At 39.4% G+C, this 27,502-nt stretch overlaps 2 protein-coding genes across 10 annotated transcripts in view; one reads left to right on the top strand and one right to left on the bottom strand.

The window, feature by feature from the left end:
• Il18 (interleukin 18) overlaps positions 1-433 on the bottom strand; it is a 28,444-nt gene extending 28,011 nt beyond the window's left edge. For 4 of the 7 annotated variants that reach the window (XM_027412134.2, XM_027412132.2, XM_027412133.2 and 1 more), the window contains exon 1: positions 258-433. The gene's annotated coding sequence lies outside the window, so the exon portion shown is untranslated. The remainder of the gene's footprint in view (positions 1-257) is intronic. The other 3 variants (XM_027412130.2, XM_035443674.1, XM_027412131.2) reach the window with 1 other exon arrangement.
• Positions 9-27,140, top strand: Bco2 (beta-carotene oxygenase 2). Of its 3 annotated transcripts, XM_027412127.2 has the most exons (13): positions 10-212; positions 3,913-4,035; positions 5,092-5,288; positions 11,784-11,995; positions 12,393-12,508; positions 13,291-13,393; positions 16,999-17,127; positions 17,922-18,082; positions 19,538-19,705; positions 23,508-23,645; positions 24,229-24,411; positions 25,130-25,240; positions 26,534-27,140. In XM_027412127.2, exons 3-13 carry the CDS (start codon positions 5,125-5,127, stop codon positions 26,645-26,647), a joined length of 1,599 nt encoding a protein of 532 aa, XP_027267928.1. In that variant the 5' UTR covers positions 10-212; positions 3,913-4,035; positions 5,092-5,124; the 3' UTR covers positions 26,648-27,140. The 3 variants fall into 3 exon arrangements, with proteins under 3 accessions (XP_027267929.1, XP_027267928.1, XP_027267927.1); XM_027412126.2 differs by lacking the exon at positions 3,913-4,035; XM_027412128.2 differs by lacking the exons at positions 3,913-4,035; positions 26,534-27,140 and having other exon boundaries at positions 9-212; positions 24,229-24,496.
• The last annotated feature ends 362 nt before the right edge of the window (positions 27,141-27,502 follow it).

The following is a 27,502-nucleotide window of genomic DNA, read 5'->3' as shown; positions in this document are numbered from 1 at the left end:
TGTTTTGAGGCCCCACCTCCTGCCTGCCCTTCCCCCAGTCCCATTTTGTTACAGAGCCAGAGACAATTCAGGCTCATTATTTACTTATTAAGGCCAGTGGCTTCGGATTTGGAAATTCTGAGACCTGCCTCCTGCCCCTGAACTGAGTGAGAAAGTTTCCTCAAATCTTTCTCCGTTTCCCCAGCGGCCTTCCTGCCACTGCAGTGCACCAGGTAGGGGACTCTCCCAACCACTCCCTTTCCTAGTCCCCTTCTTACCAATCTGCAGGTGGACTGCTGTGCCTGGCGTCCTGAAGATTATGGCAGGCTTCTGAAGTTATTCCCTCTGTGTGATGCAAACAGCAACTCCACAGAGGGAGAAGTGAAAGTAGGCTGACAGAATTGGTTTACTCATCGTAAACAGCTATTGTGTTCACTCAGTTAATGCAACACACTGGGCAGGAGTAGGTCTAGAGATTTTTCTTGGATGCCTCATCAGAAGGGGTTTTTCCTTTTCTAACATTTCCCAACTGAAAACCACTGCTTTGTATTCTGATGAAAATGTTTGGTTCTCCTGTTTGCATTCTCTGAACTGGTTTCAAACTCTGTTGTTTTCTTTTGTAGTTTTCTATTATAGCTAGTATTTCAAGAATTTATTTTCAGTAATCTTTTTGATGTAGAACTTCCAGAAGTTGCACTGATATACTCAGTAAATTATAAAATTGTCTAATCAGTTAGTGCTTGCAGTGTGTAAGGCAGTGTGTTAGGTGCTAGGACAGGGGAGACGTAAACTAGACTTTGTGTTCCAGGAGTACTGCTAGGAGAGGTCGTAAAGTATACTTACTTATCTTTATCACACAAGACAGCAAGCAAGATAAGGAGCACAGGAAAGCTATCAACAGCTGCAGTGAGGAAATGGGGATGTGGTGCTTAGGAAGCAGGTGACCCAGAAACTGGAGCTTGGAGGTTAAGTCACATATGCAAATTTCATGTAAAGGAAATGGGGGATATTCTGGGTGAAGAGAATAGAATGGTCATGAGAAGAGACTGGAGAGTAGCCCAGTTGGGCTGGAATAAACAGCTAGCTAAGTTGGGCTGAGACCCTACAAGGCTTTCAAGTGCATGGTCATGCAGATTCAACAATGACAAGTGACTTGTGAGTTATGGAGGGATAAATGATGCAGCCAGATTTGTATGTAGGAAATTTGATTTAGTAGTAGTGCATCTCTGCCTTTTTCTTATCATTGCACTGGTGGAAAACCATCTCCCCTGCTCAGCCAGATAGACTAGAATCTGTAGTCCTGATGAGATATTAGGAGCAATTGGCCTAATGTTTCCAACCCTTTAGATGCCAAGGGGTTCAAGCAACTCACTAAGTAGGATGTTGTGGTGTGAGGAAGACTTCATTCCTCACAGAGTTTCTCTTTCCAGTTTCTCCTCCAGCTGGGAGGCTATTAATCTAGTTAAGAGTCAAGGGCCTGAGTTAGGCAGTATGAAGGAAGTGACATATAAGAAAGAGAAGTTGAGGCATCTGTGCTGAGGAAGATGTGCTTAGGTTAGGAAAAAATGTGTAGTCCCAGGGAAGAGAGACTGGTGAAAATAAAGTTACCCATGCAGAATTTTGAGTTTGGGAAATTTATACATAAGCTACGGAAGTCTTCTTTTTCAGATTTCCCCTACTGGCCCTGTGCTGCTGTGGTCAGAAGAACTGTGTTGTAAGCTCAGGGAACAAAGATGAGTTCAGTGCCCACAGAGAAACTGAAGTGAGGTGTTTCAGCTGGTGGAAGAACTGATTCAGAAGAGAAGGTGAAGAGTTGAGAGTCATGTCTAAGAAATAACTGGAGAATTTAACAGCCAAGATGAGATTACTAAGGAGAATGCTGAAATTAAAGAGTAAAGGTCCAAGGTTATACCTTGACATTTAGGTGGTGATAAGAGGGAAAGGATCATTATACTTAATTATGATGATAGATATAAGCAGGAATCATTAACTTCTCTTAATCCTTATTTTACTTGGAAAAACTTGAGGTTTGATGGGGTTAAGATGTTTGCCTAAGGTTGCCAGCTAGTGATAAGGAAGCTGACAAAAAGCAGCACAGTTAGAGGGTAACAAAGTTAAAACAGCAATTAAATGTTAGAATAGCTGGTCTCCCAAGCTAAGAACAGAAACAGGTGTAAGGAGATGGTAACAGCCATATCAAATACTAGAATTTTGAAGAGTGTAAGATTGCCAGTAACATGGAGTATAGAACATACAGATATCTAAATATAATCTAAAATCAAGGGCCCAGAGAGATGGCTTAGTGGTTCAGAGTACTGGCTGCCTTTCCAGTTGGTCTGGGTTCGAGTCCCAGGATACACATGGTGTGGCTCATAACCATCCTTCATTCCAGTTCCAGGGCATCTAATACCCACTTCTGACCTCTGAGGGTACCAGGTATGCACATAATACAAAGACATGAAACATGAAATATTTATAATTCATGTGTATCTAGTGGACTGTTCAGTTTAACTCTATGTAAAATAGTTAATCTGCTTTTTATTGGGGAATTTTAATCTGAGAGAATAAGATAAATTCACCACTGTTTATAAAAGTAGAGTAGGAAAAAAAATCAAGATTTCTCTTTGCTTTTTTCAAAAGCATTTTCTTAATACCCCTAAATAGTATCTTTCCTTCCCATCATTTTGTATACCTGCTTGATTCACTCCAAAGACTATGTGTTGTTATGTGTGGAGTGGAGTCTAGGAATTTGGATTTTAGCTCCTGTACCCCTTAGGCAATGAGTTCCTCTTGTTGAGTTTGGAGGCTTTTTAGTCTTTCAGCAATGTCTAGCTCTTTGTTGAAAAACTAAAATAATTCAAAGCAAGAAAATCCGAAGTGCATCTTATTGTATTGAACATTAAAGGTTAAAGAAATAATACTAAATATTTGGGGGATATTCATTGTGTTTAAAGCTTCCCATAAACTTGCATGGCCACTTATTTTCTTAGGCATGATAAGAATTCTTATTTCTCTGTCTTAGAAAAGAAGAAAAGGCACAGAGAGGTTAAAAAAAACTTTAGAAACGACTTAAGAGTTGAACCTAGGCACTCTGACTATGTATGTTCTTTAAAGGAAGTAACATTTGAGTTAGACCTTGAAAAACAAGTAGAATTCTCTTTAATTTTTCTGGTGTGTGTGTATGTGTGTGTTTGCATGTATGTGTGCACAGGCAGAAGCTGGGGGTTGGTAGCAGGTGTCTTCCTCAGTTTCTCTCCACTTTTATTTTTTGAGATAAGATCTCTCTCTGACCGAGAAACTGATAACTAATTGAGCTAGACTGGCTGCCAGTCAAACCTTAGACTCTTCACTGTCCCAGAGCTAGTGTAACAAGGCTTGCTACTACACCCAATGTTATTGTCGTTCTTTATGTGGGTGTTGGAATTGAACCCATGCCCCATATTTGCACAGTAAGCAGTTTATTGACTGAGCTACCTTCCAGTCCTCCAGCTTCCCCTGCTCTCCTCCCACCCTTCTGAGACAGTGTCTTACTTTGTAGCCAAGGCTGGCCTCATATGCTTCTCCTTCTTTACTTTTCCAGTGCTGGGATTACAGTTGTGTGCCACCACAACTGCCCAACATTCTTCTTGTCTTTTTTATTTTATTTTTCAGTGATGGAATCCAACACTTCCCCTTGTGCATGTTGGGGAAGAAGCACTGACCTACATCCCCACCTGTAATTTTCTTAGGGAGAGGCTTTGGGAAGGGCATTCAGGGTGAAATAAATATTGTTTGGGAAAACAAGAAAGAGCTGAGCCTGACTGGATTGTTATATTTAGAAAAGGTCACATGTGCTTCAAACTTAATATTTCAAAGAATTGGACCATATATTATAAAATAAATTGCCAATTACATCTCAGATCTTTGGATGTTTATCTGTTATCTTTTTTCTAGTCTAGACTCCTGTACCTCTGACAAAAACCTCTAAGAAGTAAAGGATTATAGCCAGTATTATAAGTAACTTTGTTATATCTAAAGTTATATTTGACCACACCTCTCTGCATCTTGTGAAGTCTTGTAAGTATGAAATAAATAGGGATGATGTGAATGCCATCCTGATTTATAGGATAGGATTTTACTCTTGTAGCTTATTGATTTCATGTAATTTTATAGATTATAGTTTTATAGAGTATAATTCATGATACCTTTCTCATAGAGACCACAGTTCTATCTTTGGGGTTATGTTATGGCTTATCTAAGGTACCATGATCAGTGTAACTATGGTAATATTGAATGGCCACCATTTTTGCTCTAACAGCTAGATTGCTATTAGCACATCTGGGGTTAAAATGTGGGGTTAATCTAGAAAAAGAAAAGCATTGTTTCAACTATGAAAAATGACAATAGTAGTAAGTAAACTATTGAGTTAACACTTTGGTAGATTATTACTGAGAGAAATCTAAGGATTGTTATGGTTCGGAATGGAGAATCCGTGTTAACTTGAGAATAAGAAATGGAGAGAGGAATTCCTTGAACCAGACCAATGACTCATTGCAATGAACATTTGCTAGTAAAGCTAGTTGGACAAAAGGGTATATACTGTGTGACACACCTCTCCCAATGCCGCCAGGATGAATTCAGAGGTGTGGGAGAGGTGGGAAAGATGGAGAAAGGAAGAGGGTTTTGTTTTTTTTTCTTTTTGGATTTGTTCTTTTGTTTGTTTTGTTTTGTTTGGTTTGTTTTTTAAAAAAATTTTCATGCAGGGGACACTACAGGAGTGAGGGGGAGGATATGGAGAGACTGGAAGGTGAGCAGAATTAGGGTGCATGATGTGAAATTCCCAAAGAATCAATAAAGAAATTATGCTAAAAAGAAGAAAAAGAAAAGAGGAATTTGGAGACTATTTGGTTTAGGTTCACATTTCCCTCAAGCAACCAGTCCATAGAATTAACTGCAGGGAATAAACATGTTAACAAGAGATCCTGTAGCACTGTGTGTATGCACTCACCTGTGTGTGTGTTCACATGTGTGTGCTTGTGTCTATGGGGGGATAAACATGTTAACAAGAGATCATGTAACAATGTCTGTGAGCATGTGTACATATGTGTGTTCTGTTTTGCTTCTCTTTCACAGTTCTGAAGAAGTAGGTGGGATATACCAAAAGCCATGTTGAGACAGCGCAAGAGTCTGCCGTGCATTGCCCCATTGTTGACCACTGTAGAAGAGACTCTGGACACTGTGTCTGCTCGGGTCCGAGGACACATTCCTGAATGGCTCAATGGCTATCTACTTCGAGTTGGACCTGGGAAGTTTGAATTTGGAAAGGATAAGTAAGCCCAGATTTTGGAGGCCAATCTGGGCTTTGTGGTGTGGTTTGATTTTATGGAACATGCATTTAACTGTCTTTCTTCACTGTGGTGATTATTCTAGCCCTTTTATTATAGATACGGAAATTGTTGCCTAGAGGAGGAAGAAGGTTATTGGTTTTTTTTTTTTTAAATCATTGTGTTCCCTCACCCTAGCACAAATTGTGAATTTGAAGTTCTCTTTGGGTTTATACCCCAAGAGAGCCATGCAAAGGTCTCTGTGAGAGTACTGAGCTATTTCCCCATAAGGTCGTGAAGGAAGGGCACCACCTTCACCTCCTACCTCTTTTTCTTTGCCACCCAAACCTCCCAGACACAATGGCCTGTTTTAGTTCCTCATATTTTTGCACGGCATCTTGGCATCAATGCTTTCTTACCTGCCTTACCTCATCTCTCAGGTCTGATTTTTGCCTTTCTGATGTCAACTCCAATCTCACTTCCTTTAACTCATCCTGTGACTTCTTATTCTATAAACACCAGACTGACTGCATTACCAGTTTTATATACAGCACTATTGTTGCCAGTGTCTGATTACTCTGTTGGTTTGTTTTTTTAAATGACTTATTTATCATTTACTTTATTTGTATGACTGTTTTGCCTGTTTGTAAGTATATATATCCTATATATGCCTGGTGCCCACAGAGATCAGAAGAGGGTATTAGATGCCCCAGAAACTGGAGTTATGGATATTGTGAGCCACCATGTGAGTTCAGGGAACTGAACCTATATCCTCTGTAAGAGCAACAAGCACTATTAACCACTGAACCATTTCTCTAGCCTTGTTTGTTTTTCCTTGTTATGTATGTTTGCTGTGTTCCTCTGCTAGGATATAAATTCCATGAGGGCAGAAATGCTTCCTAATTTATCCAAACATTCCCAATATCAATAGCCTGTAACTATCTAGCTAGTATTCAGTAGGTAGATACACTGGGTGAAAACACAGTAAATCTTTAGGATATCATTTCTTTGAGATGATGGGCACATATGTCTATGGCTAGGAAGTAATATGCTTTGCAACATTTTTAAATGTTGGAAAATGTTGTATGAAAATTTGATGTTATTGGGGCAGTGTAGGGGTGGGCATGTATTACCTGATACATTCTCTCTTAGCAATTTGTGTTATTCTATGCCAGTATCTCCCACTATTTCTATAGACTTACTTTTTTTTAAATTGCAGTCATCTGGGGACCTGGAGAGATGGCTCAGTGGTTTAGAGCACTTGTTGCTTTTGCAGAGGACCTGTGTTCGAGCCCCAGCACCATATAGTAACTTACAACCATCTGTAACTTCAGTTCCAGAGCGTCTGATGCCCTCTGCTGACCTCCCAGGCATGCACGTGATACGCATATATACACACCAGCAAAACACTAATATACATGAAACAAAATATATAAATCAAAAACAAATTCAATAAGAAAAGAATTCTGTAAGGAGGTGGTGGCACATGCCTTTGATCCCAGCACTTGGGAGGCAGAGGCAAGTGGATCTCTGGGAGTTCGAGCCTGGTCTACAAAGTTACACAGAGAAACCCTGTCTCGAAAAATTCCCCCCAAAGGAAGACAACAATTGCAATCACTTTGCTTTTTAAAATTTATGCTATCATAGCAGCAAGATACCTTAGTGACTAAAGGTATTTGCTAACAAGCATGATGAACCAAGTACAGCCCACATGGTCAAAGGAGAGAACCAATTCCAACAAGTTGTCCTTTGACAGTCACATACATTCTGTGGTGTGTGTGTGTGTGTGTGTGTATGTGTGTGTGTGTGTGTGTGTGTGTAGACACACACTTAAAATTCACACTATGACAGCTTTATGTTGCTACAAAGTAGGGATAGTCATTAGTTTTAATGACTTGATATTTCAGAGCTTATTACCTTTTAAAAATTGAGCTATATGTGTGTATATATATCATAAACTTATTATCTTAACTACCTACAAGGGTACAAAGGGTACAGTTCAGCGGCTCTGAGTTCATTCATCCCATTGTGCCACTGTCATTACATCCATCCACAGAACTCATTTCACTTTACAGAACTGAGCACTCTACTGTAAGAGGTAATTCCTTCCGTTCCTCCCTTCCCCTGCCAACTACTATTCTGTGCCTGGCTATCACAGTCCATCACACCTCTCCATCTGTTTTTGGAAATAAGCCTAGGACCAAGAGACTGAGATATTCTCAGGATAATTTTAAGACATATGTTTCATACTTGCAGCTATTTTAATTTTCTGAGCCTTGTCTTCAGTGAATAGTATGCATGAAATGCAGTGGAGCTCCCCACCCAACTGCTACAAGAGACATTCAAATAGTTAGAGATCATTGCTGGTGGGCGAGAGAGGATAGAGACTGAGGTAGAGGTTGAAAGTGGAGAAAAATCGAAGTACACAAACCAATAGGTAACATAGTGACAAAGGACAAGTGGGAGAGCACAAATAGACAAAAGTGAGAGAGAGCAAAGAAGTAGCCATTGAAACAGAAAAACTGTAAGAGAGTTTGTAGGTCTCAATGCAATACATTTGAAAACCTTGAATAACTTTCTAGGGAATATGAATTAGTAGAATGGATAGAGATAGAAAATTTCGGCAGATTGACCTTTAGGCATGCTAAATACACTTATTATGGGTGTATTCTTAAAAAAAAAGACATAAGGTTTAGACTATTTCAAAGATGATTCTATCAAAAATTCACATATGAGGTAGATTGATACTGTTTTATAAATTATTTTAGGGCCCCAGAGATGGAAGGAAATATCCCAGTCGACTTTATGAGAAACGTTTCAATATATAAAAACAGTGCAAGAAAGGAAACATCAAACTATATTTATAAGTACATATGCAAAATAACAAAACATAAAACAGCAATTTGACACTAATGAATTGTTTATTAACCAACAGAATCTAATATCACATTACAAATGAAATTCACAAAGATCGAGTAGAATTAAGTCCAAGAAAGCAAAGTTGTCTCATCAATAAGAAATCTACCCATATCACATTAATAATTGGTCTCAGGAAAAATAGTTATAGGACTGGATTATTATCATAGGTACTGAGAAAACTTTTGTTGAAATTCATTGTTTATTTTTCATAAAATGTTCCAGGAAAATAAGAATTAACTGGTAGTTTCTTAATATGACTTCATAACATGTTAATATATGATACCTTATCTCTCTCTTCATGTCTATCTTTATTTGAAAATAGGCTAAATTGGGGACTGCTACAAGTGGGGTTTTTTTGTTGTTGTTTTGGTTTTGGTTTTGGGAGACAGTTTCTCTGTGTGTAGTGCTGCAAGTATTTGGTGGTTTTTTTTGTTTGTTTTTTGTTTTTTGTTTTTTACTATACCCAGGAAAGAAGTTCAGGGTTTCCACTGCTATGCAATAACACAGCATCAAACCAGATGTAAGTAACAGTTAGATTAAAGGTACTGATGATTTAGGGGCCTAAGTAAAGAAGTAAACCCTCCCCTTTAAGATGATAGGTTAGTAAACCTAAGAAACCAAAATAAATAAAAAGCACTAAACACAAGAGTAAAACACAAGGTAAGAGGATGTAGAACTATGCTGGTGAAGAGAACATCACTCATGGTAGCAGCAGATTAAATACTTAGAAAAGGGATTTGGCTCTTGGTGCTTGTTTGGAGAAATGGAAACGTGGTCTTGCTACATATTTTGAACTAGCTTTGAATTCCAGACAAGCTTCCTGCCTCAGTGTTGTGAACATGCAAATATAGATTTCCACAATGCATAATGTACTGAATGACAATATGTAGTAACTTAGAGTAGGGCGTAGCCTGGTTTCAAGTCTCTGCCATGAAGGTGCTGGGATGACAGGCTTGTACCACTGTGCTTAGAAACAAAAAACACATTTGGACCTCTTGTTCTTGAACAGAATGACAGCATTTTAAAGGTGCATTTTTCATTGTTTATAAATACATTATGATATTAATAAAAATCACAGAAAGTTATTTATAGGAATTTAGACTAATTAATATCAAAGTTCATATGGAGAAATAAATATGCAAGAATGATCAAGAACACACTGAAAATGGAAAGTGTTAGTGTTCTACAAGACATTAAGAACACTGCAAATTCACTCCAATTGAAACATAATGATGCTGTTCATGAACAGGGAGCAGATGACAGAACAGGATGCCCAGAAACAGAGCCACAACTTACCAAACTGAGCATCTGATGAAGATGGCATCTGAAATCATGGGGCTTTTTTCTCCTTTTCCCTACATTTAAAAAATGTGGTAAAATATGTAACATGTAAAATTTACATTTTAACCATTTTAATTGTACAGTTCTGTAGTAATGTCGTGAATATTCATATTGTGAAACATTTTCAGAATTTTCTCGTCTTGCAAAATTGGAACTAACCAGTTAAACAGCAATTTGTCATTTTCCCAGTCCTCCAAGTCCATTGGCCAACCTTATTTCTGTTTTTATAAACTTGATTATCTCACTTTTAATTTTAAAGTACATTTGTTTAGTATATGTAATTGTGTGCATGTGCATGAGTGTATATTTGCTCATATGCCATGACATGCATGTGGAGTCAGAGGACAACTTTCAGGAGCTTGTTCTTTCCTTTGGCCATGTGGTTTCTTGGATCAAAGTCAGATCATCCGGCTTGGCCACTGTGCTTTTACCCACTGAGCCAGCTCTCTGGCTCCTTGCCTACTTCTAATGTCGTATATAAGTAGATCATAGTGTCTGTACTTTTATGACTAGCTTATTTTACTTAGCATAATGATCCTCAAGTTTCATCTTCCTTTTTTGTGTGTATTTTGTTTTTTGAGACAGGTTTTCTCTGTGTAACAGCCCTAGCTGTTTTGGAACTCCCTCTGTAGAACAGGCTGGCCTCAAAACTCACAGAGATTCACCTGCCTCTGTCTCCGGAGCGCTGGGACTAAAGACGTGCACCACGTGCCTGGCTGGTTTTCTTCCTTTTTAGTGCTAGATAATAATATGTTAGGTACTGTGGAGGAGGTAAAATTTCTTCTCATCCTCTTGTGGGCTTCACTAGTCCCAAGAATTAAATTAGCAATTGAGAGAATTAATAGTGTGGGGGGATGTCATATAAATTCTGTTAGCTAATGTTTGTATGTACTTGGGAACCTGTGGAAGAAAATGAAGAGCCACTGAGTGTGGTGCAGGCCTATGATCTAGTAATTGGAAAGCTGGGGCAGGGAGATCACAAGTTCAAAGTTAGTGTCATCTACATAGCAAGTTCAAGGCCAGCCTAGGTTATGTAGGCAGACCCTGTCACAAACAACACACACACACACACACACACACACACACACAGAGGGCAGGGGGAAGAATCGTCTAGTGCTAAAGCCTGGGTAGTAGTTAGAACAAGAGTTGTGAGAATGTGACAAGGGTTGGAGCTAGGGCAGTTAAGTTGTGGGAAAGTGACTGTCAAAGTGAGTGTTTGTTTAGCCAGGTTACACTGTTTTCTCTTTGCTTCAACTCCCTGTCTCCAGGTCCAGGAATGTCTGTCTTCCTTCTGATACAGGGAGACAATCTTTCATGAGGGAGTTTTATTTCTTACCTTTGGAAAGAAAAATAGAAGGCCGTAGTGCTGTTGATCCTCAAGTGTTTCAAACTCAGAGTAGTGTGTCAGGGTGGTATATTTGGGGGTAACATACATGAACCTCTACAACTGGTTTATTTTTAGTCATCAGCAAATACTTTTATTCTGTCTTTTGGCTCTTGTGAGTTATGTTGACTTGAGCCTGAGTGAACAAAGACCAGCCCTGATTTCAGGAACCATTCTTTGCAGACAATGCACTAGAAATTACCCATTAAAGTGATAGAGCAGGATTGGCAAGATGGTGCAGAAGGTAAAGGTGCTTCCTTCTAAGGCTGATGACCTGATTACAATCCCCAAAAGGATGGAAGGAGAGAACAAACTTGTGCCCTCTGACCTCCACACATATGCCATGGCTCATGTAAAAATAAAATTGAATGCATGGAACATCAAAGGCCTGTAAACAAAAAAAAAATGTAGCCTTGTTTTGAAAAAAAATATCACAGATAATAATAATATAACTCTGATCTCAACACTGGAGTGGTAGATGCAGGAGGACTATGAGTTTGAAACCACCCTGAGCTAAAACCCTGTCTCAATAAACAAATTAATTAATTAATTAACAAAGAGCCATTATGTTATCCTTTCTTTCTTGTGTTTGACAGACTAAATGCTTGATGTCACCAGCATGAGCAAGGACGGTTACCATCATTGGCAGGGCCAGGAGGATGCAAGTTGCTCTTTCCTGTTGTAGCCCAGGGAATTCAGAACACAGGAATTCCTTAATTTCAAAACCTCTAAGTTATTGGTTGGTCTGGGGACACATGCCACTTGCTTCCCTTTATATTTGGATGGCAGAAATATCATTTTGACCCCATGCTTTCCTTACTCATAAGTTAGTTTCTATTGTTTCCTCCCTTTTGTAGATACAATCACTGGTTTGATGGAATGGCTTTACTTCACCAGTTCCGAATGGAGAAGGGCACAGTGACATACAGGAGCAGGTTTCTACAGAGTGACACATACAAGGCCAACAGTGCTGGAGATAGAATTGTGATTTCAGAATTTGGCACACTGGCTCTTCCTGACCCGTGCAAGAATATCTTTGAACGTTTCATGTCAAGGTTTGAGCCTCCTGGTAAGGATCCCTTAAAATGCCAGTGATTATCATTTAAATTAGTATCTATACAAATAGAAGTCTTGAAGTATATACATTTTAAAAATACATTTTTATTTATATGCATGGGTGTTCATGCAGGCCAGAAGAAGTTGCTGAATCCCCTGGAGATGGAGTTACTGAATCCCCTGGAGATGAAGTTACAGATGGTTGTGAGCTGCCCCAAGTGGGTGCTAGGAACAGAATTCAAGTCTTCTGGGAGAGCAGCATGTGCTCTTAAATTTTGAGGCATTTCTTTAGCCCTTGAAAAACACACTATGAGTGTGAGTGTGTGTGTGTGTGTGTGTGTGTGTGGAAGGGGGGGCATTGAAAATTTCTCCCTCAGAGCATGTACTTAATGTCTGCTACCTGATTTCAGTTATGACTGACAACACCAATGTCAACTTCGTACAGTACAAGGGTGATTACTACATGAGCACTGAGACCAATTTTATGAATAAAGTGGACATTGAAACTCTGGGAAGGATGGAAAAGGTAATGTGTAGGCTCAAAATGAATAAAAGAGATCCCAATTTTCCTTCTATTCAGAGTTCCTTGAGAATCTAGATAGCTAAGGGAGAAATCAGAGGTTCATCACCACAGAAACACAGGCATCAATTAATTTAGGCTGCCATCACCTTCTGCCAAGATTATAATACTGTGGGGTTGGTCTTCTTAGGGATAATCCCAAACTCCTACCTTAGTTTTAACATCACTAGGCCAGGATATAAAGGATATAGCCTTGACAGGCTCATGTTCTTCCTAGGCACAGTAACTACCAAACTAGAAGCTGTATAGATCCATATTGCTTTGGCACATTAATTAATGCATTTTCAGGACAATTTTGTTATTGATTCAGTGTCTTGATCTGTAGCCCAGCTTGGCCCAGACTCACCATGTATCTTAAGCTGGCTTTAAACTTGTGATCCTTCTGCCTCAGTCTCCCAAGTGCTGGAATTACATGTGTGTTCTACCACCTCAGACTAAAATTTTGATTTTAGTTTTGATTATAATTGCTATGCTTATTTTGAACTTTGCCATGACATTAGAAAAATCTGTACAGATGTTTTTGTTGGTGGCTGTGGTGCTGCTGGTTTTTATTGTTTTGCTTTTCATCTGTTTCTTTTAATTGAGCAGGAAAAATAATTTGATTTCTCAGAGGTTTCTCATATCATACTTTCATCATAGAAAACATGTTTCTATGCTCTATGCTAATTTATGTTAATAAGGATCTATTGTGTATTGTTTACAATTCTCAAATGGCCTTAAACCCTCAGGTAGACTGGAGCAAATTCATTGCTGTGAATGGAGCGACTGCACATCCTCATTATGATCCAGATGGAACAGCATACAATATGGGGAACACCTATGGACCAAGAGGTGAAGTGATGATGGAAGTATTTTTAGATATAATTAAGGGTAAACTGTTTCCCAAAGCTCCATTATGTTCAAAATATAAATAAGAAGTATCTCTTGGAGGGTTCCAAAGAGGCATTACTAAGGTTAAAATATATGATTTATCATTAAGTATGTATTCTGTGGTCCTTTTGTGCCTATGCTATGCAACTGATTTCCTTTATGTCTTTTTCAGCATAACTTACATCTTTATGTTCCATTATGAATTTTGGGTGTTATAAGCATTAAAATCACATATCTATTGAATGTGAACTTTAAAGACATACTGTATTGTAAAAACAAGAAATACAAAGTGCTTTAGAAAAGGGATGTGGGGAGGGTCCATTGTCTACCACACAGAAGTAATTAACAAAGTAAGTCAAGATCATAGTTGTATGGCATTTACAATTCTGTATACCATATGCTGGTCATCTACCCACTTCCAAATCTGCTGCCAATCTGCTCCAGAATGTTCCAGTAGCTAATAAGTACAGATAATGTTAATTGAGTGCCTAAGATGGGCCAGGGATAAGCATATTTCTCTGTTTTCTTCTTTAATCTGTACATACCAACTCTTGAAGTGTACAATCCTATTATTACTTCCATTTTACAAATGAGACTATTGAACTCCGAGGATGTTTAAGTCATTTGTTTGAGCCAGTATCCATGTCTCTAAAGCCAGACCTGAAACCAGGCCTGACTTTAAACACAAAGGCTTGCTGTGAGTCATTCTGTTGTGCCATTTTATTAGTTTTACATCACTGAGTCCAGAAGGCTATATTGATATTATTTAATATCCAGCCTCCACCCTGTAACCATTTCTCCCTCCACTTACTCAAGACCTTTAAAATTATACACCCACTCTCTCAGGGGAGGCAAATTTATGTTGCTGTTTTTGAGAACGTGTTCTCTGAACAAGAGTGTGTTAGTTGAGAATATTAGATATTTGTGACTATCTACCTTGACTATTAGTCTGACTATTGTCTGCAGTCAATGAAACCTATGTTATGGTTGTGATATACCTTTGGTGAATAGTCAGCTTTGTGGATTACTCCTCTGTAGGTCTGTATCTGCACATATGTAAGAGGGAGGCTGAAGCTTTAGTTTTATTGGCTTAGGTACAGATAGGATGTCCCCAACACTCTCCCATCCAGCTTGTTTTCTTTACTCTCAGAGATTGATTATTTAAACTGTTATAGGAAACAGTAGATATTCTTCTAATAGGTGTAGTGGTATGTGGAGACCAGAGGACAACCTGTGGGAGTCAGTTCTTGCCTTGTACCATGTGTGATCTGGGGAAGGAACTCACATCATCAGACTTGATGGCAAGTGCCTTTACTTTATGAGTTATCTCACCAGTCTTTGGTGACCTTTTCAAATTTAGCCATCTATTGGATTCACTGGTGAACCATACAGTTACCTGGGTTTTGCCCTCAAAGATCAGAATTTACTTAGTCTGAGCATCACCTAAATCTGCTAAATTGGGACCTTTTATCCTAAGAAGACCACTGATTTTTATGTACATTAAATCCTACTTTGTTTTGTTCCATCTATCACTTTTTAATCATTAAAAATCCACTTTTATGTGGATTTGGAAAATATCATTCTTAATTATGTATATTAAAATAGTCACTAGATCATCAATTTCAGCCTAAAGCATCTAAGAATCATCCAAAATGCTTGCCATCAGGATAGATCATGGGCTCCATCCGTCTTTAGGAATTCTGGTTCATCAGAACTGAAAAGAGGCCAAGAATCTGCACCTCAGGCACCAATCATGACTGCCCATGCTTATTACTTTACCTCAACTTCCTGTTTATACAAACTCCTGGGGACTTCCAGAATCAGACTCAAGGTGCTGAGCAAGGCAGCTCTCTTTCACATTCCTCATCGGATTAGGTCTTACATAATGCCTTCAGGAAGCCCTCAGCACCCTGTAGTTAGAATAGTTAATGACTTAAGTGCTTAAATTTGGTGAATTAGGTAATGCAGTTGCCAGCACTGGAAATTCTTGAGTATACTCTAATCCTAACTAACATCAGACCTGCTTCTGTTTTCTCATTTGATTATCTGGTTCAGTGATAAGGGTTTGAACTGGAACTCAATGTATTTCTGGTTGCAGGGAGCCTGAATTCCTGGGATACATTTGGATACATAATAATTCTGATTGTAATTTTTTAAATGCCTGTGATTATCTACTTTTAAGAACTGAAAGGTGTAGAAAGGTACTAAGGAATAAATGGGCAAACCATAGCAAAGTTTTAGCCTTTTCAGACATTTTAAGATTCTCTTTACAAATTAGCAAAAAATCTTACAACATTTTATCCATCACTGTTCTTATCAATTTTTTTTTCCATTACTGTTCAAAACATGAAAGTTTCCTATATATGAAGTGATTTCTCAAAACCTGTCCATATCTTCACCCTGGACATCTGTAGTAATTTGAACCTGTTGCTCATTCGGTGTTTTTACCAGGATGTCAACACACATTACAAAACCAAACCTTTGATCTTTTCTACTAAACTTTCTAAAAAGAGTCTTCCTCATTTCAGTTGATGGCAGCGCCATCCTTCCAATTGGCAATGACAACTTGGAATCATTCCTCATGTTTCTCTCTAACACCTACACCCAATTAATCAAAAGAGTCATGTGAGCAATGTCCTCAAAGTATCTTCAAAATCCAACCACCTCATGTCATCATTTCTATGACCACCCATCCGTTTTTGAACCACAGTGTTCTTACAATTAAAACATCTCTTACTTGATTTCTTCGATAGTTCCTTCACCTTACTTTTCTGTATTTTCAGCATTATGTGACCACAGTTGACCTCTTAATCCACTCACCTCTCTAGCCTCATCTTCCTTGCTTATCAGACAGGATTACACTGGCCTCGCCTCTGTTATTATTTGAACACTACAAACTGTTTCTGGCTGTGCTTGCACTTTCCTCTGTCTGGAACGCATTTCTCTTAGAAGTTCTCAAATCTCTTCCTCATCTTCTTCAGGTCTTCACTTAGGGAAGCCTTTCCAGACTACCATATTAAACACGGCAAACAGGAAATGCCCACCCATGTATAATCACCGGAGCCCCCATTCCTAGCTTGTTTTACATTATAGTTCATAGCACCTTTGGATGCCTTGAATTTTGCTTATATGTTTTATTAGAATTTGAGTTTTAGGGGTGAATAGATTTTATCTGTTCTGTGTACTGCTGTATACAAGAGTTTGAAATATAGTGTTTAGAATTCTTAGGACAGTATTTGGAATATGATTAAATGGCTGCAAAATAATTGAACCAAGAAAAAAGTGGTAGTTATTTTGTTCCTTAAGAACAGTGGATATTGTGACATTTCATATTATGCAAGATCATCATGTCTTACACTACAAATTATAATGTCAGGAAGATAATTCAGTATCCCCTAAATATTTATCCATTTACTGAGTAGCTACATAAACATGTGCTATTAGTTAATCCATCAATAATTATTTATAGCATGCTCACTAAATACCAAGCCCTTGCAAGGGCAAGGGTTATCTTTCATTCTAGAATGTATGTAAAAATGATAAAGGGAGAAATTTTTGTTGTTCAGGTTCTTGCTATAATATTATTCGAGTTCCTCCAGAGAAGACAGAGCCTGGGGAGACGATTCATGGAGCACAAGTGCTGTGTTCTATTGCTTCCACTGAGACCATGAAGCCTTCTTACTACCATAGCTTTGGTGAGTCTATGGATGGGGCCAGTTGCAGTGGACTCTGAGTTAATGTTGCTGTATCAGAAAGATTAGTTTTGACAAGTACCATGTCGATAATTTGTCAGAGTATTAAGATAATGAGATCAAAAGTGTATTAATACCAGTTAAGTTATTCTGTTTAGTCATGTACTCCTGTGCTAGCCTGCAGATTACTTGAAGAGACATGTCTGCTTAATGTAAACAGTTACTAGAAACACAAATTGATAATTAAACATTTTGGTCAATATCAAAACCCTAAAATAATAGTCATACATGAAAAGGTCTTATCTATTTCATGTGAATATGTGGCAGGGAGGACCTTATATCTTGTATAGATTGTTTCAGACTTTAAAAATAATGTGTTATTAACTTTTGAGATGTTTTAGCCTTTATTCAGAACATTTACTTTACATATCATAAATTGTGATAGCCAAAATATTGCTAGGTCCTCACTCCCAGGATTTACAGGAAAAGGGCTAAGGAATAAATACACTGAGCATAGATGGCACTTTAATATTGTTCTGCTTTCTGTATCCTTAAACCAAAAAAAAAAAAAAAAAGCTCAACTAAGGGCATTAACCCAAGTCTTCTTAACAGTTCTCTTTTCTATGTAGAAACAGGAACTATGTCCAGTCAAGCCGGGAAACAGTGAGGTATTTCTGGATGGTGTTTAGTTAGGTCAGCAGTAGCATGCCCAGTCATTCAGACAGGTCCCCTACTGCCACATTTCAGTTCACTCTAGTGTGCCAAGTAACGTTTGATTGTTCCCTGAAACCTTTTAGGAATGACAGAAAACTACATAATCTTCATTGAACAGCCTCTAAAGATGAAGCTGTGGAAAATGGCCACTTCTAAACTCCGGGGGAAGGCCTTTGCTGATGCGATAAGCTGGGAGCCCCAGTATAATACACGGTTTCATGTGGTGGATAAGCACACTGGACAGGCTGAGTATTTGAGCATATTTATCATGAAAATGTCTGCCTTGAGGGTGACTTTCTACAGGGCTGACTTTTCACCTTCACGTATTGTTTTTAAAGATGTTTCTAGTTAAGGGTATTATTTGCTTTTACTGGTTGGACTGGCTACTAATTAATTAGCACAGTGGATGTTGCATGTTGGGGAACCCCTGTAATTGACTGAATTAAAAGGGTACAGGAAGCTCTCATCACGGGTTTTCTCATGCCATAATAGTGCAGAGGGTTGCAGTTTATGCAGAGCTCTTTTGTCACTTCTACAAGGACACCTTGAAGCTACTTTAAGTAGCTGCTTCTGGGACTTGTTGGTGTGCCGATATCGTAAGCCCACTGAAGTCCAGTATGTTGGCTGAGTATCTTCTTATAGTCCCCATTAGTAATAGTGCTATTGTATTTGTCTATGTTTATCTCTAAGAAGATAACATCCTAAATTTAATTTTCTCTGATTTCATTGCAAAATTATTTGAATAATAGTGTATTTTTCAATTAGTCACTTAATTTATAATAAGCATCCTAAGTAATGTTAGACCCCCGGAAAACTCAGGTATCTGGGGTCCCAGGCCACGTTCGAGGTCACCCCAATCACCAGGCGGATTCGAGAGCTTGCTGCAAACTGCACGAGGCTTTATTGTAATTTAACGAGCTAACCCCATGTTAGCTCGGGTCTTTCACCCACCCGCCATGGCGGATGGCTAGCAAAAGACAGCTCCTAGGGCCTCCTAAGAGATCTTATAGGACAGCGTAAGGGGAGTGTCTAGGGGTACGAACAGGCTCACGATTGGTGTGCCTCCAGGCTTGGAGGGCTTGCCCTGTGTTGATTGGTCAACTGGTTGTTATGGCCCATAGGCCCTCTCAGGGTGGTTGCTATGCTTTCTACGTTATTGCTGTGCACTTGTCCGTAAAGCACACCCAGAGTCATAAAGCATAGCGCCACCAGCTAACTTCTGATTGGTTCCTTGTCACGAGGCAGGCATCTGATCTCTAAGTGACCAAGGCAAGTTTATGGCAAGCACGTGTTCGGCTGATATGGCTGCCGAAAAGGGAGCTGGTCCCTTCAGTAACAGTGTTTCCTATTAATCTTATAATTAAAGTCTAGAAACTATTTATCCTGTAAAACATTAGGCCACACATTTCGGGGTGCTTTAAATTAGTCACAATAGATTGGTTTGTGTCAAATAGCCTCAGTTCACTGCTTAACATGAAATGGGATGCTTAAGCAAGTGATTCTTGAATCATCTGCTTTTATATGCAGATTTTTCTTCCTTTTGTACCTACTGACAACAGCATTAAGTGGGGGGTGGGGGGTGGGAATCCTCCTGCTTTGAGCTATGTGGTTTATTCCTGAAAGGGGCCAGAAAGGAGGGGACAGGAAGGAAAAGGAAAGAAAACTGAGTGTCTTCCTAAATTGTTTGTGTGCCCTGCAGACTCTCCCAGGAGTGTATTACAGCAACCCTTTTATCACCTATCATCAAATCAACGCCTTTGAGGACCAGGGCTGTATTGTGATTGATCTGTGCTGTCAGGATGATGGGAGGAGCCTGGAAATTTACCATCTACAGAATCTAAGGAAAGCCGGGGAAGGGCTTGATCAGGTAAACGACTTTAAGTCCTCTGCCTTCTGAGTGCTGGGATTTAAAGTGTATATCACCATACCAGGCATTAACACTTTATTTTAAGGATGTTGCTTGCCGTTTATTAATTAATGCACTGTTAAAAAGCAGACTTAGGTTTAAAGAAAAAAATAAAAGCGGAAAGCATGGAGTATTTCCCCATATATTTCTCTTCCTTAGTTTCCTTAATAACAATATTGCAAATTTTGGTTTATTATCATTGTATGTGTGCATTTGTATGGTGTGTGTGTGTGTGTGTGTGTGTGTGTGTGTGTGTGTGTGTGTGTGTGTGTGAGTATGAGTATGGGTAACACAGCACACGAGTGAAAGTAGTGAAGGTAGAGACAACTCTCAGGAGTTGCTTCTCTCCTTTTACCGAGGGATCTGGGAATTGAACCCAGGCTGTGGGGCTTGAGCAGCAAACCATTTTACCCTTTTTTGTTGTTGTTTTGGTTTTTGTTGTTTCTCTGTGTATCCCTGGCTGTCCTGAAACTCTCTCTGGAGACCAGGCTGACCTCCAACTCAGAGATCCACCTACCTCTGCCTCCCAAGTACTGGCATCAAAGGAGTGTGCCACCACTGCCTGGCTCCATTTTACTCTTTGAACCATCCCAATATTAACATCTTGCATTGTTGTGAAAACATTTGTTATATTTGATGAGTCAGCACTGATATGTAATGCCTACAGTTCTTAGGGCTCACCCTTTGTGTCAAATAATACGTTGTCTCTACAGTTCTGCCTGTTTCACAATGTCTATAGTTCAGGCTGGCCTTGAACACGCATCATCTTCCTTCTTCACCCTCTTGAATGATGGAATTAGAGCTGTGCACCACCATACCCAATTTAGACAACCTTCCTTCCTTCCTTCCTTCCTTCCTTCCTTCCTTCCTTCCTTCCTTCTTTCCCTCCTCCCTTCCTCCTCCTTCTGTTTTAGTAGTATGAATTTGTAGTTCCTGCCTGTCTTTTATGTCTTGATAGTTTTATTATTATTGAGCAGTAGTGTCTTGTGTATACTAGTTGACCATCTATTTGCCTACTGAAGAATATCTTGCTAGCTTACAATTTTGGTGAATATGGCAAAAGTTGTTATAAACATTTGTGCACATGTAAACATAAATTATCAATAGATGCACTTTTTGAGACAGTCTCATGAAATGCAGACTAGCTTTGGACTCACTGTATAGTTAAGACTGGCCTTGAACCCTGGTCCTATTGCCTTTGTCTTCCAAGTTCTGGGGTTACAGTCTTGTGTCAATACACCAGACTTAGATTTTTTTTTCTTAAAAAAGTGTGTATTTTGTTGTATTAGGAAGTTACCTTTTTACTTCTATATTACTAAGAATTTTGGTCATGGATAAATGTAGCATTTCATATTTTTTTCTCACTTTTGAGAGTACCACATGGATTTTATCCCTCTTTTATTAATGTGACGAAGTATACTGGTTCCTTCTTTTTAAAATTGTTTAAACTAGGTACAGTGGCAGATACCTTTAATCCTGGCACTTGGGAGGTAGAGGCAATTGGGTCTCTATAAGTTCCAGCCACTCTGTTTACATAATGAGTTCCAGGCCAGCTGAGGATACATAGTGAGACCCTGCCTCAAAAGAAAAAAAAAAAGTTTAAACTGGGGCTGGTGGTTCAGGCCTGTATTTCCAACTTCTTGGGGGGCGGAGGCAGGGGATCACAATTTGTGGGAATTCACCTGTCTCTGCTTCTCATTTCCCAGTAGAAGCTGGGTCATTATAGATGTTTGTGCTATGCAAACATCTAACCTAGCTATTATATGGATTCTGGGAATTCAAACTCAGGCTCTCACACTGTGTGACAAGTGCTTTTACCCACTGAACCACTGTCCTGCATCAATAGTTGCTTTTTTTTTATTAAAAATAGTAACCATGCCAATGGGTGTGGAGTAGTGTCTGTGGCTTTGATTTACATTTCTCAAATGACTAACATTGTTGAGCATCTCATTAGGTCCTAAGTGGAAGAGTTGCTTCTAATACCTGGTCCATCTGCAGGTTTCCTTTCCCCCCTAAATCTCAGCCTCATTGTCCTTCTTGGCTTTTCTAGTTCATCATTGCCTCCAAATGTCTATTTTAAAACATTTTATCCAGATTTTTCTCTTTTTAGTTCTTCTCAAAGGAATGATTGGCTCACATCACCTGACCTAACCTTAAGAGTCTTTTTGTTTAGCTAAGGTTTTACAAAAGAAAGTAATGTTGATAAAAGGTAATTTTTATTTTTATTATTTTTTTTAAGACTGGGTTTCTCTGTGTAACAGTCCTGGCTGTCCTGGACCTCCCTGGCTGTCCTGGACCTCACTCTATAGACCAGACTGGCCTTGGACTCAGAGATCTACCTGCTTCTCTGCCTCCTGAGTGCTGGGGTTAAAGGCCTGTGCCAACACCACTCAGCTAAAAAGTAAATTTTAAAGAGCCAATCCTTTGTAAAGTTTAAGAATAATATTCTAGAGGTTTCAAATTTTTTTCAAAGGAAAAGCAGTAATGTATTTTAGTCAGTGAAAACATTTATGTGCAGGACAGAGGTGACATGGGATAGGTAGGTAAAGGGAATGACACAGTTTGTTCTCTATCTTACAACATTTCCAGAGAAAAGTATGGTGTTTTTTTTGTTTGTTTGTTTTTGTTTTTGTTTTGTTTTTCTCGAGACAGGGTTTCTCTGTGTAGCTTTGGAGCCTATCCTGGCACTCGCTCTAGAGACCAGGCTGGCCTCGAACTCACAGAGATCCACCTGCCTCTGCCTCCCCAGTGCTGGAATTAAAGGTGTGTGCCACCAACACCGGGCCGAGAAAAGTATGGTTAAAGCACAGGTTCACAGGAGCTGTGCGTGTTCCCTTTGCATTTCTGCTTAAACACCATCTCAGTATAGACTATTTTGGAGTTCCTTGGATCACCCATAGCATCAGCAGTTCACACATGAGGAGGACTCACAAGACTTAGTATGACAACACAGTGAGTACAAAAAGAAGGAAAAGAAGGACCTGGAGGAAGCCAGGTTCAAGCTAGCAGCAACTCTCTACTAGTATGGTTGCATAGGACACATATACAGAACTAGTTCCCAACACTACGTGTGACCTGATACCTTCCTGGTTGTCCAAGGACTTACTGGGGTCCAATCATGGAGGCGTCCAGCCAACATAACCAACTTTAGGTCCTGAAGTTCTAGACTCCTAGGTGAACTCAGAAGTTAATCTATTTTTCCCACTGAAGACTAAACCCTGTGTTTTGTACATGATAGGCAAGCACTGTAACATTGAGTTACATCCTTACCCCCCAGGTTTTCTTTTTAAATAACATCATTATCATGAACTATGTTTATTGACTACATAGTGTCATTCAAGGCTCCACATACTCTTATCAGATACAGCAGTCTAAGGACCCAGTTTCTAGGAACCAGTTTAGGGTTAGTCTTGGAAATTGACCTTGCTCAAGAATGTGTGGGGTTTGGGCAATCCTAGCCTGCTAAGCTGGCCTTTTTCTTAACAAGCAGACATGAAAAAGGGACCTTCTCTTGTTACTGTCTAGTTCCTGGGACCTTTGGCTACATACATATAATCATTTGTGGATTTGATGCTAATTAATAAACATTTAATTTAATAGTTATTATTCCACCACTAGATTACAAATTTCATAAAGTTCAGTGCTGCATTCCCAGTATCCAAAACAAGACTTAGTATTATTTGTACAACTCTAGTAATGACTGAATTTAAGTTACTGAGTTTTTATCCTAGGGTTGACATTTCCCTATCTCTCTTCTGAACAGGTCTATAATTCAGTGGCAAAATCTTTCCCTCGAAGATTTGTTTTGCCATTAGATGTCAGTGCAGATGCCCCCAAGGGAAGGAACCTCAGTTCACTCTCCTATTCTTCAGCTAGTGCTGTGAAACAGAGTGATGGGGAGGTAAGCTCCTAGTGAACATCAGACTAACAGTTTGGATTCTAGTGATATTACTTTGTTCTTTGGCTCTTCTCCAAATGTTTGGTGCTCAGCAGGTTTCATAACATTTGGCTGAGCCTGGGTGAGGTCATGGAAAGTTCTTTGCACAAGAGTCACAGAAACTGGGTGGGATGGACACCGTGTTTAACTATACCTTGTGTGCTTTGAGCCAGATATATGCAACTTGCTCATGCTGTGGAATGTGTGAGCTTTTGAGATTGACCCTCCCTTCCCCACTTCCTGGAGACACTGCTTTTCTCAAGAGAATTTATTGTGCAGCTCTGGATGCCTTACTTTTAGCAGACCACAGAAGCACTCTGCCTCTTGTGCCATTTGACATCTTAGCCACAAAGCTTGACAATGTTATCTACATACGCATGCCCTGTGGAAAGGGGAACAATATGAAACATGACGTAGAACTTTAGTTCTCAGATCCTGTCACAACTTTTACAGAGTAGTGTACCCAGACACTAAAGAAATGAAAGGGAATTGAGAGAAAATGAAGAGAATTAAGCAGCCACTTTTAGTCATTTGGGATCTCTCTTAGATCTGGTGCTCTCCTGAAAATCTACACCACGAGGACCTGGTAGAAGAAGGAGGGATTGAATTTCCTCAGATCAACTATGGCCGATTCAATGGCAAAAAATATAATTTCTTCTATGGCTGTGGTTTTCGGCATTTGGTGGGGGATTCTCTGATTAAGGTTGATGTGGTGAACAAGACACTGACGGTAATGAAAATCTCTTCTCTCACTTTTGCAAAGACCTGCTCTGCCCTTTGAATTGACTTCTGTTTTATTTAAAGTAGTTCCTCAGGTATATTATTTTTCTAAAAAATTTTAGTATCTATTTATATGTGTATGTGTTTGTGCCTGAGTGTATTATGTGCACCACATGTGTGCAGGAGTCTGTGGAGGTCATACAAAGGCATCTGATCCCCTGGAGCTTCGGTTACAGGAAATTGTGAGCTGTTGTGTGGGTGCTGGGAATTGAACCGGGGTCCTCTGGAAGAACAGCCAGTGTTCTTACTGCCTCTGCAGCCCAGTTCTTAGGGTTTTAAATATTACAACAGCTCAGCTATTTTCCTAAGTTTGAGAATCATGAATCACTTAAGCAAGGGGTTGATTTCCTGTGAGAACTCTAAAGGAAAGGCAAAGCTTGGAGAAAACAATGGTAAAATTGATGCCATTTTTTGGAGGGATTATGGGGTGAAGGCTGTAGTGACCCGTATATTTCAGGTTGATGGGCAACCATATTAGATGGTGATCTAGAGGCAGCAGAGGGCCCTCTTACCTATGTTCAACACAGTAAGCCTGGATTTGTGTACGATGTTGGAACATCCTGTTGACAGCCTAGTTTATGCTGTGAGTGACAAACACTGTGGAATGCCTCCCAGTCTGCTCTCACCTTTCATCAGATGCCTTTTGTGTGTGTTGGGGGGACTTGCAGGTTTGGAGAGAAGAAGGCTTTTATCCTTCAGAGCCCATTTTTGTTCCGGCACCAGGAGCCAATGAGGAAGATGGAGGGGTTATTCTTTCTGTTGTGATCACTCCCAACCAGGTAAGTTTATTTGCCTGTCATGATCATAACAACACAGCACTAATTCATTGGAGCATGATGATGTGGAGTGATACAGCCCTAATCTATTTTGACACCTTATGGCATCTTCTCTGTCCTCATCCCATATATATATATATATATATATATATATATATATATATATATATATATATTGAGGTATATATATATATATACTCCACTTTAAAAATCATAGTCCATAGTTTAATACATCTTAAAGTCATATTTGTAAAATCATAACAACATGTCTTCAGAGGCATTTGTTATATACTTTTATACATATTATGATAATTATTAAAAATTGTGGGATATCATTTCATTCTTGTGGAACTTGTAACTTCAAGAAGTTGCAGGTGACTTACATCTGATCTCACAGTGGTAAAGCCAGTGTTTAAATCATCTGGCTTCTGGCCTGATGTTCATACCACCATCTGTGTTTCTAATTTCAGTGAACTGACCTAAAAACTCCAATATCATAAGACCTGGCTAGCATCTCAATAATGCTACTTACTGACTTGTCTGGGCAATCTTACAGCAAATGTGTTCTCCTCTGGTACCAGTTTTGATCAATTATTAGTGACACCTGGGTATGAGGTTCTGAGCTCTTTAATGGTTTAGTTAAAAAAAAGTGCTGTGATCAATTATTAATGTTTGCTATGGGCTTATTCCATGTACTTAACACTCCAGTAATTAGGATGGCACAAATCTCAGTCTAACTTACAACACTGACCTTTGTACATCTCCTAAGTAACACAAAATGGAAGCATTTCTAACTTGGGAAAAAGAATTTCTGCATATTTTGCAAGATTAGAAAGGGCTGAGCAGAGGGCCGGGCGTTGGTGGTGCACACCTTTAATCCCAGCACTTGGGAGGCAGAGGCAGGTGGATCTCTGTGAGTTAGAGGCCAGCCTGGTCTCCAGAGCAAGTGCCAGGATAGGCTCCAAAGCTACACAGAGAAACCCTGTCTCGAAAAACCAGAAAAGAAAGAAAGAAAGAAAGAAAGAAAGAAAGAAAGAAAGAAAGGACTGAGCAAAAATATTGTTAGATGCAAAGCCGTCTTATGAAGAGAAATGGCACAAACAACTGTTTTTCTTTGCTTTGGGGTGTGGACAGTAACTGAACAAACATTAGGTGGGTGGTTAGGTGAGGTATAGGTGCCAGGAACCTATATATATGAACATGAGTAAGACAAGCTCTCTCCCTTAGCAAGGTCCTAGCCAGTAAGATGGATTTTCAAATGAAGAGGAAACTTTAGTGTTGCATTTCCTTTTCTAGAGTGAAAGTAACTTCCTCCTTGTCTTGGATGCTAAGAACTTAGTAGAACTGGGACGAGCGGAGGTACCTGTGCAGATGCCTTATGGGTTCCACGGCACATTTGTACCCATCTGATGGCACAACTACGAGGTCTGAGAATCAGGTTCCAATGAGTACATTCTGTACAGAAGAGAGAAAACAGTGGGTCTCACCGAAAACTATTGCAGTTTGGACCTGATTTGACCTCCTCGGGCTCATATTTTGAACACTTGGTTCCAGCTTATGGCACATTTTGGGAGGCTGTGGAAACTTTTGGAGGTCAGGCCCCAAAGACACCAGGGACCAGCCTTTGAAGCCCCTGGTTCTTTCATGCTCACTCTCTGATTCCTGATCCACTACAATGTGAATAGCCTTCACCCGTGCCTCCTACCTTGCCACTGATGGGCTGCTCCACCATGCCTCCCCAATATGGCAGACTGAATCTCCTGAAACTGTAAACCAAAGGAAATCTTTCCACCTTTAGTTGTTCTGTCAGTTTGGTTTTGTTTTGCAGCAGCAGTGAAGTAACTAATACAAAAACTGGATAAATTGTTTACATTTCCATTAAAAACATAAATTTGTGAGGTAATTATGGTCTTATATGTTTTTAATGTCATTTAAAAGGATTTATTTTATGTGTATGAATGTTTTACCTGCATATATGCATATGTACCACATGCATGTCTGGTACCTGAGGAGGTCAGAATGGAGGATCAGATCCCCTGGAACTGGAGTTACAGATGGTCTGTGAGCTGCCATGTGGGCACTGGGAACTGAACTCAGGACCCCTAGAAGAGAAACAAGCATTCTTATTGAGCCATCTCAATTGAGTCATTGAGCCATCTCTCCAGCCCCTTTATATATTTTAAAAAAGATGTATGTGTTTATGTGTGACTGTGTGTGTGGGTACATGTATGTGAGTACAGGTACCTGGTATGGGTGCTGGGGACC

Source organism: Cricetulus griseus, chromosome 4, assembly GCF_003668045.3.
Source record: "Cricetulus griseus strain 17A/GY chromosome 4, alternate assembly CriGri-PICRH-1.0, whole genome shotgun sequence".
Lineage (NCBI taxonomy): Eukaryota > Metazoa > Chordata > Mammalia > Rodentia > Cricetidae > Cricetulus > Cricetulus griseus.
This window is presented reverse-complemented; position numbering and strand designations above follow the sequence as displayed.

What these genes read in the sequence shown, in the direction of transcription:
- Bco2 (XM_027412126.2), top strand. Translation starts at nt 5,125, where the DNA reads ATGTTGAGACAGCGCAAGAGTCTGCCGTGCATTGCCCCATTGTTGACC. An exon ending in GTCAAGGTTTGAGCCTCCTG is followed by an intron (nt 11,996 to 12,392) that starts GTAAGGATCCCT and finishes ACCTGATTTCAG; the next exon opens with TTATGACTGACAACACCAAT. An exon ending in TTCTTACTACCATAGCTTTG is followed by an intron (nt 17,128 to 17,921) that starts GTGAGTCTATGG and finishes GAAACCTTTTAG; the next exon opens with GAATGACAGAAAACTACATA.